The sequence below is a fragment of the Dreissena polymorpha genome, chromosome 9 (assembly GCF_020536995.1).
Source record: "Dreissena polymorpha isolate Duluth1 chromosome 9, UMN_Dpol_1.0, whole genome shotgun sequence".
Taxonomy (NCBI): Eukaryota; Metazoa; Mollusca; class Bivalvia; order Myida; family Dreissenidae; genus Dreissena; species Dreissena polymorpha.
Window position 1 is genome coordinate 44,009,629 of NC_068363.1, and position 12,144 is coordinate 44,021,772.

The 12,144-nt window shown below is 34.6% G+C and overlaps 2 protein-coding genes across 3 annotated transcripts in view; one reads left to right on the top strand and one right to left on the bottom strand.

The window, feature by feature from the left end:
- Positions 1–723: 723 nt before the first annotated feature.
- Positions 724–8,403, bottom strand: LOC127846526 (MTOR-associated protein MEAK7-like). Its single transcript, XM_052377826.1, has 7 exons — positions 8,199–8,403; positions 7,324–7,545; positions 6,646–6,894; positions 5,818–6,118; positions 4,792–4,910; positions 3,261–3,455; positions 724–2,323 (listed from the first exon to the last, which is right to left on the bottom strand). The coding sequence occupies exons 1-7, from the start codon at positions 8,331–8,333 to the stop codon at positions 2,159–2,161; spliced, it is 1,386 nt and encodes a 461-aa protein (XP_052233786.1). The 5' UTR covers positions 8,334–8,403; the 3' UTR covers positions 724–2,158.
- The window catches only part of LOC127846534 (WD repeat-containing protein 89-like), a 51,653-nt gene continuing 47,910 nt past the window's right edge, over positions 8,402–12,144 (top strand). The window contains exons 1-3 of one of the 2 annotated variants that reach the window (XM_052377891.1): positions 8,402–8,453; positions 8,835–8,954; positions 10,449–10,552. In XM_052377891.1, the coding sequence (XP_052233851.1) occupies positions 8,848–8,954; positions 10,449–10,552 (211 nt within the window). In that variant the 5' untranslated portion in view covers positions 8,402–8,453; positions 8,835–8,847. Of the gene's footprint in view, positions 8,483–8,834; positions 8,955–10,448; positions 10,553–12,144 lie in introns of both variants that reach the window. The other variant, XM_052377890.1, reaches the window with a different exon arrangement.

Genomic DNA, 12,144 nt, shown 5'->3' on the forward strand with positions numbered 1-12,144 from the left:
ATCATGCGCAAAAAAGTTAGGGACCATGCAGACACAAAGATGTACTTTCTCTATGTATATGCATAAACGAATATTGGAAAATCTCCAAGTGTCACCTTGAAGTAAGCCACGTGTTTTTGCATACAATTTGTCGTCTTAATATGATGATCTATTGCATAAATTGATTTCGAAATTCAATAATTCAACATGCAATCAAGTTCAACAAAGTTATGAGTTGGACATAAAATTCCCACACAATCACACGCACACATACGGACCGAGGTAATAATATTTGCCCTTTCGCAATTGTCATGGTGATGGGCATATAAATCATCGTAACTGAAATTCAATAATTCAACATGCAATCAAGTTCAACAAAGTTATGAGTTGGACACAAAATTCCCACACAATCACACGCACACATACGGACCGAGGTAACAATATTTGCCCTTCCGCAATTGTCATGGTGATGGGCATATAAATCATCGTAACTTGAAAGTTTTTGCACAATGTTTTATAAGTCCGGCTCGTGACCTCTGGATTGTGAACAAAAACCAGGACTCTCCCCTGTATATGGTTGTTCTTTTTGTATGATTTTCTGGAATTTTGTAGGGGGTTTCCCCTCCATAATCATTTTCTTTGGCAAATAATTGAAGTATCAAAACACAAGCATGCCCATATAAATATTATTAAACGAATGTTGATTTGTTGTTGTTGATTTTTTTTATCAGAAATTCAAACATAATCAAGAAATGTGTTATTTATTATTTATTTCAATAGCTTAATTCTTATGTACATTCACAATAAAATTCATAAAATTAACTCAAGCTGTTTAACTATTACAATAATTTCTTGAATATTCACAACCCAAAATGTATTATATAGAGGATATTTGTTGGATTTGGTAGAATGTCGTTTTTAATTTACGAGTGATCATAAAGAATAATATTTCACGAGTGGCCCAGCCACTTTTTTCTATGTTAAATAGTGAATTTAAATCGATATTTCACCTAATCTGACAAATTTCCTCTTTATTTCTTCTTAAAAATAATTATTTTTGCTGAAATAATGATGTCGTAACGTAATGAAAACGACTCCATTTCCCAGTATAAAAGTGAAAATTATCGATAATTTTCAATGTTTAAAACAATGAATTATCAGTTTTAAATCACTGATATTTCTCTATAAACCACCGATGAGCATGCAATAAAAAACAAAATCTGAATACATAATAAATAGCTATACAAAGAGCATATTTATTAATCATTGAAAACAAAAACATTGAGTATTTTCACGTGTAATGCCTAATGATCAATACATATGTAGTAAAATAGTATAAACCAATAACATTGCACTATAATTATAAGCAAACCAATAACAAACGCAATACAACATTTACAACTCATTAATATTTCATGCCATACAGTTTAAAAAAAGTAAGCAGTATCAAATTGTTTTTCTAAAACAAAGAGTGTTTTATATATTAAGTATAATGCTAGCTTGCTAAGAAATTTGTCAGAGATAATCATGTGTCACATAAATTCGCTCATCTTTCATTTCATCAAAAGTTCATAAATCGCATGTCACGAAGTTATGGAATGGTGTTCATCATTCGATTAATATTTAGCTTCCCAAATCACATGTCAAAAAAGTTTTGGGATGGTGTTCAACTACCGTTTCATCTCTACGTTCAAAAATCACATTGTAAGAGAAGATTTGGGATGGTGTTCATCTTTTGTTTCATCTCCATGTACATTATATATTACAGAAGTTTCAGAAAGGTATTCATCTGTCATTTTATCCTAACGCTCATAAATCACATGTCAAAAAAGTTTTGAAATGGTTTTAATCTTTCATTTTAAGGCTTATATATCACATGTCACAGAAGTTTTGGAGTGGTTTTATCTTTCATTTTTAGACTCATTAATCCCATGTCACAGAAGTTTTGGAGTAGTGTTCATCTTTTGTTTCGTCTTAACATTCATTAATCCCATGTTACAGAAGTTTTGGAGTGGTGTTCATCTTTTGTTTCATCTCTGTGTTCATTAATCCCATGTTACAGAAGTTTTGGAGTGGTGTTCATCTTTTGTTTCATCTCTGTGTTCATTAATCCCATGTCACAGAAGTTTTGGAATGGTGCTCATATTTTGTTTTATCTTAACGATCATAAAATCCCATGTCACAGAAGTTTTGGAATTGTGTTCATCTTTCTTTTCATCTCGGCGCTCATTTCCGGCTCATCCTCTATAAGGTCCCGGATGCCTTCAGAATGCTGCGTCTTTCCTGCCAACTCCAGGATGGCTTTTGCCGCCAAGTCCTTGTCGAGTATACTTGTCTTGGCCTCCTGAAGACGTAAAGCAATACAAACATCGATGAAACATTTAAAAATAAAAAGTACAACGTTTTAATGATACTGTAAACTGCATTCTAATTGGATAATGTGCCATGACATATTTTGATTTACGAATGAACCAACTACGAATGCAAATTCAAATTGATTGGATAATCTGCCGTCTCAAATTTTGATCACCCAATGGACCAACTATGAATGCAATTTACTATAATTATGAACTACCCTACTACTTTTTTATTTAACATGTGACCCATTGACTTCTTTGTTGTGCGTAAAATTTAACAATGTCGACTTAAATCTATCAAAATCAAAATGATTTTGCTAAAAACTGATCGAAATGAAACCCAAACTGACACAGAACCCATATGCACAGGAAGTCAGATCTTTGGCAAATAAATTGTATTTTTCTTAATTTCAATGTTATATGAACTGACTGCGCTTACCTAAGCATAACTTAGGAGTATTTATCGTGTTACTTCATGCACTCATGAAAAAAACTATACTTTTATCAGTTTATATGGCAACACTAGGTCCAGAGCTACAAAACTCTCATGCGAAAACTAAACGGTAATAAACCCCATAATTCTGTAAATCTGTTTATCTGTTATTTGTTTGCTGATGTATATTTTGTTTTCAATGCATCTATTCGAAATAAAAACGAAAAATTCTTTTTATTTTACCAACTCTTTAATACATTCCATCTGTTTTTAAAATGAAAAATGTACATGTAAATTGATGTAATTAAAATTTTCAGTTGTTGTAAGTACGAGAAACAAAGCTCTGGGCTAGTGTTTGAAAAGGAAATACTTACACAAGGGATCGCAACCAAATACAAAATATGCACTAGTGTTTTTTGCATAAAGTTAGTGCACCAAACTGGTGCACACTATTTATATTCTGTTAAATTATATACATGATAGAAAGATACCTCTTCATCATCAGAATCGTTCTTCTTTTTTTCGGGACCCACTGCCCACACTTCAAGACACTCCACAGTGAACTCAGGATGGCAAGACAGTTGTGGGCTCCCGTAGGTTGTACACTTAGGCTTCGCCTTGCTGTGTCCACTGTTAAATGAGGAGTCGATCCACAGACCAAAATACTCTAGCTGACCACCCAAACCCTGAAGAAAATGGATCAAATGTAATACTTGTTGCTTAAACTCAATGTATTTATTCTTCTCTCCCTAAATTGAATACCATGGGCAAATGAGTCAAATTTTGTTTTGAATGATATCATGTTAAACCTATTCATTTAAGCTTGATTGCACAAATGCCTAAGGTTTATCAAAACACTCTCAAGTTTTATTCCTTGGTAGAACCAGTACTTGGTGTCTACAGGATGTAAGGAATGCTCCACAGTGGAGATGGAACCCTTGACCTCCCAGTCATCAGGCCGACACCATATCATGCACTCACTTGTCCATTGCGAGTGGTGGAAGAATATTGATTTGCTACTAATTGAGTATTTAATTACATGAAATGTTCATGTTTGTTTTCAAATAAAGAATTTAACTCTTATTGACCAGATAAATGTAAATATTACAAAGGCTAACAGCAACCCACATGTCACTGTTTTAATTATTGGGATTCCATTGGTTGAATTTCTAAGCTGACCGCTACAGGAACCTATGAAATGCCTGATTAATACAGGTAATTCAAAATTCGTACTCTCAATCAAGGAGCATCGAGTATTTAAGTGAATGTGGATATGATGCTATATACCCATATTTGAGATTGATTTCCGGTCTTGCTACATTCCTGTCATGTTAAGTATCATTTCTAAATGAGCATAAAACAATATCCTGATTTTCTTTAAGTATTGAAGGTAACGGTGGTGGTGGGTTGGTGGTGGGGGTAAAGGGAAATTATATGTGATATGCATTTAAGATTTTAGCAAACAATTCCATACTTTAAAATTACCTTTTAAGGCTAAATTCTCTGTTTTTAGCATTTTTGATACTTAATTTATTTGATATAATGTGTATAATCTGTAATGGTATAAGCTGTAATAGACACCCTACAAAAAAGCCATAAAAAGTAATCAATTAGGTACAAAGACCGACAGTTGACAGTATTAATTGCTCCTCAAATCAACATATTTCCTTAATTATGGCAAAGACAACTGAACAGTTTAATGAATCTGTTTCTAGTGCGGACATGTTGTAATGGAAATAATCTTTGTATACAATAGACACATCTAGGCCCATATTCTGATAATTAGATTTAGAACACAGAATAATATGCCCAGTGTTTGAATATATACAGGTTACGACGGTGATATTGTGTTTAACAGAATGTTCTGCATGAACAATGATATATTTAAAGAGGAAGTAAATGCCACGTTTGACTCAAAATTAACATAATTCTTGAATATTCATTTTATGAGAATATTCTTTATTCTTCAACTCAAGTCTGGTGAATACAGGCCTGGATGTGTCTAGCCTAAGCCAACCTTACCAGCCCATTGGGAAGGGTTTCCTGTCCCTGATTGAGGTACATGAAGTTGTTGTTATACCCGGTGGTGTTGTACGCTCCATAGCGAGGCTTTAACGTGAACAGAAAGCAATTCTCGCCACCTGAAAGAAATACAAAACTAGACAACATAAAAGATGGATCCAGGTTTTGCTATAAAAACTTTAAACTCCCCATCTCAATTGTCCAAAATCACAAACATTACCACACAGTTTGTGCAAAATCACAAACAAAATGTGAGTGCTCTTATGTATAAAGTTGCTTAACATGAAATATGCGATAACAAGACATTATTATTCCTGTCAATCTAAACATGACTTACAGAATTGTCTATAGTATGACAAGGTAAAAACGCTTTCGTTGTAACATGACGATTAAGCAACTTTGAGTTGAAGAAATGTTCAATTGTAAGATCACTCCATTTACAATGACTATGTTGCACCAACTTTGAGTTGAAGAAATGTTCAATTGTAAGATCACTCCATTCATAATGACTATGTTGCTCTACATGTATTAGAATAAGAAACACAAACAAATCATTAGTTCATCAGTATGGAGAATGCTTAGAACTACATGTGACTTTTCTGACGTTTGACAAGTGTGAAATGACTTTGTCATGCACACGTTAACATGAAGCGATCTCTTTCAAATTAACTTTTTTATATTATAATAAATGGAAATATAATGTTAAATATTTGCAGACAATCTACATATGTCCTGTATTTTGAACCATCCAATTTTATGTTATCATAATCATTGATGTTGTAACACTATTGTATATGATATTCTGGGACAACTCTATTAATTCGGATTTATAAACTTTCTTTTATAAAAGAATACCCAGAAATACAACCTTAGGCAAATGATCTTTTTGCCTATGTTATCTTTTAATATTACATACTTGATTAAGACTTAGAAATCCATAATCGTTGCTAGTAAAAAGGATATATATATAAAGAATTTCTCACAACAAAAATTGATTTACATAATAAAAATCACATGATGACACACCATAAAACGTTGGTTTAATTTCCCAGCTAGTTGACACATAGCACCCAAACAGATGTCCATTGCTATCCTGCACAACCATAACACTGGGTCCTTTTCCCATAATGAACCTTGTAAGCTGCGAGAAACTGTCACCATGAATGCGATTACTGTAAAGAAGACGCCACGTTTTCTGCTGCTCTCGTGGAATGTTACGGTTGATAAAACTTATCGATAAAGTGTCAAGGATTGTAGAGGTTTTGGACCAGTCGACGTTTGTCACCACTGGCAGAAATGATTCTAACATCGTGTCTTGGTTATGTTTCTGAAAAATAAATAGACTGTCAGACAAACGTTGCCAACGAATAACAATGTCTGACAACAAACTTGAGATGTTTACACCTTAGCTTGGGTGCCTGACAAGATTTCAACTTCATCAGGGAATGTTTTGATCGTAGGGCTCAGGGGACAGTATTGCCGAAATAAAAAATAGCTTTATATTGTGAACAAGAGCTCTATGTGCCCTTCATGGAAATAAACAGTGAATCTTAATATTATCCCCCATAAACAATTAAACACACATATAAAGTGGTTAGTTGAACAAAGTATGATCAATACAAGATATAGCATAACATTTTGACACATTTTGCTTCCAATCATTGGGTAACATAATTGGGCAAGTATGTTGGACATCATTATTGACCAGAGCAACATTTTAATCCCCATTTTGAGATGGTGAGTGAAAATTTATACCCCAGGATTGTAAGCATTCTTTAATGCAGTGTTAATTTTCAAACAAAAGTATGTGCTTATTTAAGTTTTTAATGATCATTTTATACTAAATTGACATACTGCCAAAACTGGAAAGATCTTATGGAAGACTCTGTCAAACATTCGCAGAAACATGGGTTCCCGGGCTATCCAGTTTTCAACCTCGTAACAGTCTCGATACTGACTGGTATCATCTGCTCTCGGAATGCTGTCAAGCGCAAGGATGTTCTGTGACATTCGACCAACATCATCTGCATTGCAGCTACATTTCCATGTGGCATGATCTTTTGCAGTTATGTCAAGATAACACTGTACAAAGCTACACACTGTCTGAAATAATATAAAATGTTATTATTCAATGTTTTAAAATTTAAAACATTATAAATGTTAAATGAAAAACTTATCAAGCGGTAATGTACTCCATTTCTAGAAAGACAGTTTAGATATACTTAAAAGAAAAGGACAAGCGTAACATTGTTATTATTTTATTGGCTTAACAATGTGTGTGATATTGGTAACACAACAAAACTTAAATATGTAGCTTTTGTTAATTTCATCCTACACTTTGTATCTGATCAATATTGCAATGTGTTGTTATCTGTAATCAAACAATATTACCTAATCTGTTTAAAGACCAGTAAATCTCAAGTAATACAATCATAATTGACCAGGTTTTATAATGAAAGATAAGAAAAAGATAATGAATAACATTACACATGTAAAATGATCATTATTATATTCTAATTAAATATGTTATACTTTATACAACTGGTAGAGATGAACTTGTGATCCAACTTGACCACTCAACAGCGAGAGAATGTTGGCCTTTTCTCCATAGTTTCCCTTAAAGACTTGGCCGAGAAATGCCCCAAACCTAAGTTCGGACACTTTGTTGTCTTTCACATGTCCTTTATTGACTTGACATTCATAAATTGTTCGCCATAACTGATCAATCTGTGGTAGCCAGGATGTCACATATTTCTGAAAGAAAAAATAGGTAGAACATCACATGCAAGGTACATGTACCTCTTAACAATTTACCAGTGGATAAGACCTTTCTGTTTTCAAAGATAACTACATTGTTTGACACTGTAAAATTTCCACCTGTGTTGCAGTCGTCTGATGGTTAATTAAACCAATACTGCAAACATAATGTAGCTAAATACTGGCACAAAAATTGAAAATTCCAACAAGACCCAAGCTTTAGATCTGTTTATAAATAATTCAGGTATAGGGCAAACTACCATTTAGTAAACTGGGAACAGGTTTAATGTACTCTGAGCATTTAACAAATGGGATTTCAGGATTTCTGAACAAGACCTAGGTGTAAGTGCAATCCCTCTGACCCTCCAATGTATATTTAAATAAAACTCACGCCTGTCTTTGTTAAATTTGATGTTTACTTGGTGAAACATCCCACAACTGGCGCCTACAGGATATTTAACTAAACATTCATCAGAGACTAACATTCTCTCAGAATTTGAGCCAGAGGTGATGATTAATTGCTTAATCAGACTCAGAGATCATTATCTCATATGAATGAAACCAGTAGAGTGCAGGTTTACCTTTACTCCTATAACTATGAGGTCGATTTAAGCGGGGTAGCTTACGTCTAATTATTTGGACTAGTTTACCTTCAAAAACGGTTCTGTAAGCGCGTGTTGATTGCCCACAATTTTAAGAAACAAGGCATGCACATGTACCCTCTCTTCCTGACTAAATATGTCTAATATCTGGGCTTCTTTCTCCTTACTTTCATGACCTCCCATTCTCGTATAAATTTGACAAATGAAAAATGACACATGATAGACGCTTGTTTGTTGACAAATGATATGCAATTTTGCGCTTGGAAGACGGACCCTTGGAAGACCTAGATCACCGGAGTCACTGTAAGAAGTTCTTTGTGTAAAAAGACCTAGTAAGCATGAAACCTTTTAAAAGGCCCTCTCTGGGAATTGTTTTAATTACACTTATTCTTGATTGCATGTTATGTTTCCATTTTCACTATATGTTCTAGATAATTATTTTTAGTGCATGAATGTTTGCAGATGTCACTATAAATCGGTATGAACCGTAATGATTATATTTTCGGAGATGAACGCGTTTCGGATATCTATCTATACTGTCTAACTCCCCTTGCAGGTATTATTGACCGGTGAAACATACCGGTTCTAGTCGGGCTTTGGTCGACATTAATGAGCTAACTTAAAAAAAGGCAATATTGACCCATGTGAATTTTATTTAAGAAATTTCTCTTTATTTTGTTTCAGCTGCTGGGTACAAATGGCTTCAGTAGTTGAAATGATACAGAAGCTGTCACTGACAGAGAAGTGTGCAGTGTCTGTCAAAGCAGTGGAGAGTGACTACATTCTAGACATAACAGCACACAGGTTGGGGGTAACATCTGGATGTTCAGTTTCCACATATATAATGTAATGAACACACGTCTACCGTTATTATCCCCCGCCATAGGCGGAGGGATATTGTTTTGGCGTTGTCTGTCCATCCATCCGTCCGTCTTTCCGTCCGTCCGTCCTTCCTTCCGTCCGTCTGGCACTTTTGTGTCCAGAGCCGTATCTTGGCAGTGCTTTGGAGGATTTCATTGAAACTTGGTATGAGTATTTATATGGATAAGAGGATGATGCACGCCAAATGGCATTGTTCACCATCAGTAATAACAGAGTTATGGCCCTTTGTATCTTGAAAAAATGCTTTTTTGTGTGTCCGGAAGTGCTTTGACGGATTTCATTGAAACTTGGTATGAGTATATATATGGATGAGAGGATGATGCACGTTGGCGTTGTCCATCCGTCCAGAAAACTTTTGTGTCCAGAAGTATAATGGCGGGTGATATCAATTCAACGAATTTGCTTGTAACTCTTAGTTTTCAAAAACTTAAAAAACAGGCGACACTTTAAAAATATTGCATTGACGATCACATATGGGTATGCAATGTGTGCCCTGTATAGCTTCAATTGCCTCAAAGAATAATAGCACGTACTTGTAAAATAAGAATGTCGTTAAGTATCAATTTTTTTATGTTTCACTGTTGGGTGAAATCATGGTCTATTTTAACTTCATATATAGTTCCTCTTATCTACCCAATCACGCAGATGAAATTGTCTGTTGACATAACGCATTTGTCCGCCATGTTTTATTTCCTTTATTTGGTTGTAAAAAGCATCGATAAAAGTTTCACCAGCTAAGCCCTACAGGGCAGAATCCTTGTAAAATTGAATTGTAAAATAAACTTTCCGAAAATTTAGAGTAATTAATTATGGACAAAACTCGTATGTCATAAAGTGTTATCAATTGTTTGCCTTGATCACAAAGTACTAGAAATACTAGTATCATTGAAATACCAGGATCACCACAATAAGGTTTCATCTCATGCCAAAATATAAAAATCATCGAAATAAGCGCCACAAGTCAAGATGCTATGTATTGGGGCGGCTTGTTACATTTTCACTTTCATATGGAGGGGGGAGGATGTTTGAAGCATTTTCAGATTCATATAGAGGACAATGTAACCTTTTCTTGCTCTTAAGTCATACTATCAGAATGCGGACTTGGTCTAACTGCAGATTTTGATGACTGTTATACTGTTATAATAATTATGCTCAATATAAGCCTGACTCGGGAGAAAACGGGGCTTAATACATGTGCTTAAAGTATTAGTGCAGATTAGCCTGCACTGCCACAGTTGGAATAGGTCTAATCAGGGAAGACACTTTCTGCTTAAACTCAAGAAGAGACATCCTTTAAACGAAAAATATCATAAAAAGTGGAAAGTGTGGTCCAGTCCGTATAGGCTAATCTGGAGCGACACTTTACGCATGTGAGTTAAGCCACATTTTCCCAAAGCGCTGCTAAATTCTTTTCAGGTGCAGGGAGGCCAAGGGAAACAACTTGTTGGCAGCCACCAGCAGCAACTTCTCCATCCAACTGATGTCTCGCAGTAACCTGGCCTCTGTAGGAACACTCACAGGTTGGTAAGACTGGGAGATTATTTAAACAGGAAAGGGGGCTTAGTGCATCTGAATGGAAAATCTAAATTAGGCAGAAAGTGTCAACCCTGATTAGACTGTGCAGACTGCACAGGGTAATCTGGGATGACATTTTACACCTAAACTGGATAAAGCCCCTTTTCCCCCACCACTATAGTTGGGTACATATTGTTTTTGCCCTGTCTGTTGGTTTGTTGCTTTGTATGTTCGTTTGTTTGTTTGTTTGTGCAAACTTTAACATTTGCCATAACTTTTGCAATATTGAAGATAGCAACTTCATATTTAGCATGCATGTGTATCTCATGGAGTTGCACATTTTGAGTGGTGAAAGGTCAAGGTCATCCTTCAAGGTCAAATATATAGGGACATAGTGTTTCACAAACACATTGCTTGTTTGACATAGCTAGGCTCATTTATTTTTGACAATATTGTGTCAAGCGTAAGATCTGATGAGAGAAATACTGCACCATGTACCATGTTGCAGGGTACTGCGCCCTGCTCCAATTTTCTTCCCACATGCTGTCCCTCTGGTCTTGTCAACACATAAAATATGAACATCTTTAAAATTGTATTATATAACTGCAATTACAATGTACAACATGACAAAAGAAAACGATATCATCTTGAACTGGATAAACCATTACTTGGTGTATTTTTAGAAAATCTTTCAAACAAAACAAATTTTAGGATCAAACCCAGGACCTCCCAGTTGCTGGGTGGATCCCATGTCCGGAACACCATTGCAGCCCTTTAGTTACCCTATTTCTAAATTAAATTAATCTTTATTATGTGTTATATTTTGTTCTGCTGAAGAATATATTAATTTATAATTAACACAGTGTAGGTATCTATAAATTGTGAATTGCAAAGTTATTTGATCTATTATATAACTGGTGATGTGTATTTATGATAGCTTTGTTTTAAAGACACATATAATCTTATGATTATACAATGTTTATTTAATTTATAATAGTAGCAATTTTCTTCTTTTATAATATAACAGTATATTTTTTATAGAAAATGTATGTTTCAGGTTTTTTGACAAAATATAGAAATCCTTGAAATAAAAATCCAACAAATTAGCCTCATTTTACAAATCCATGAAAGTTCACCCCAAATAAAATAAATGAAAAAACAAAATAAAAAATAACTTATTTTTGTAATTATTATTTTTAAATTGACACAATATCTGAAACAATGTCGACTCTCATTCCCACCCAAGTAGGATACCAGTATGCAGAAACATGCTTGTATAAAAAGACTCCAAGAAATGCACAAATTCTGATATTTCTGTAATGTGCATAAGGTGTTTCCCCAGACTAGCCTGTGTAGTCTGCAGAGGCTAATAAGGGACAACTCTTTCCCCAATGCCAAAGACATGATTTTCATGTTGAAACGATTTCCATTAAACAAAAAAATCCATTAAAATCGAAAGTGCCGTCCCTGAAAAACTTGTGCAGACTGTTCAGGCTAATCTGGGATGACACTCTATGAACATGCGTTAAGTCCAGTTTTCTAATCTGGGATGACACTCTATGCACATGCGTTAAGTCCAGTTTTCTAATCTGGGATG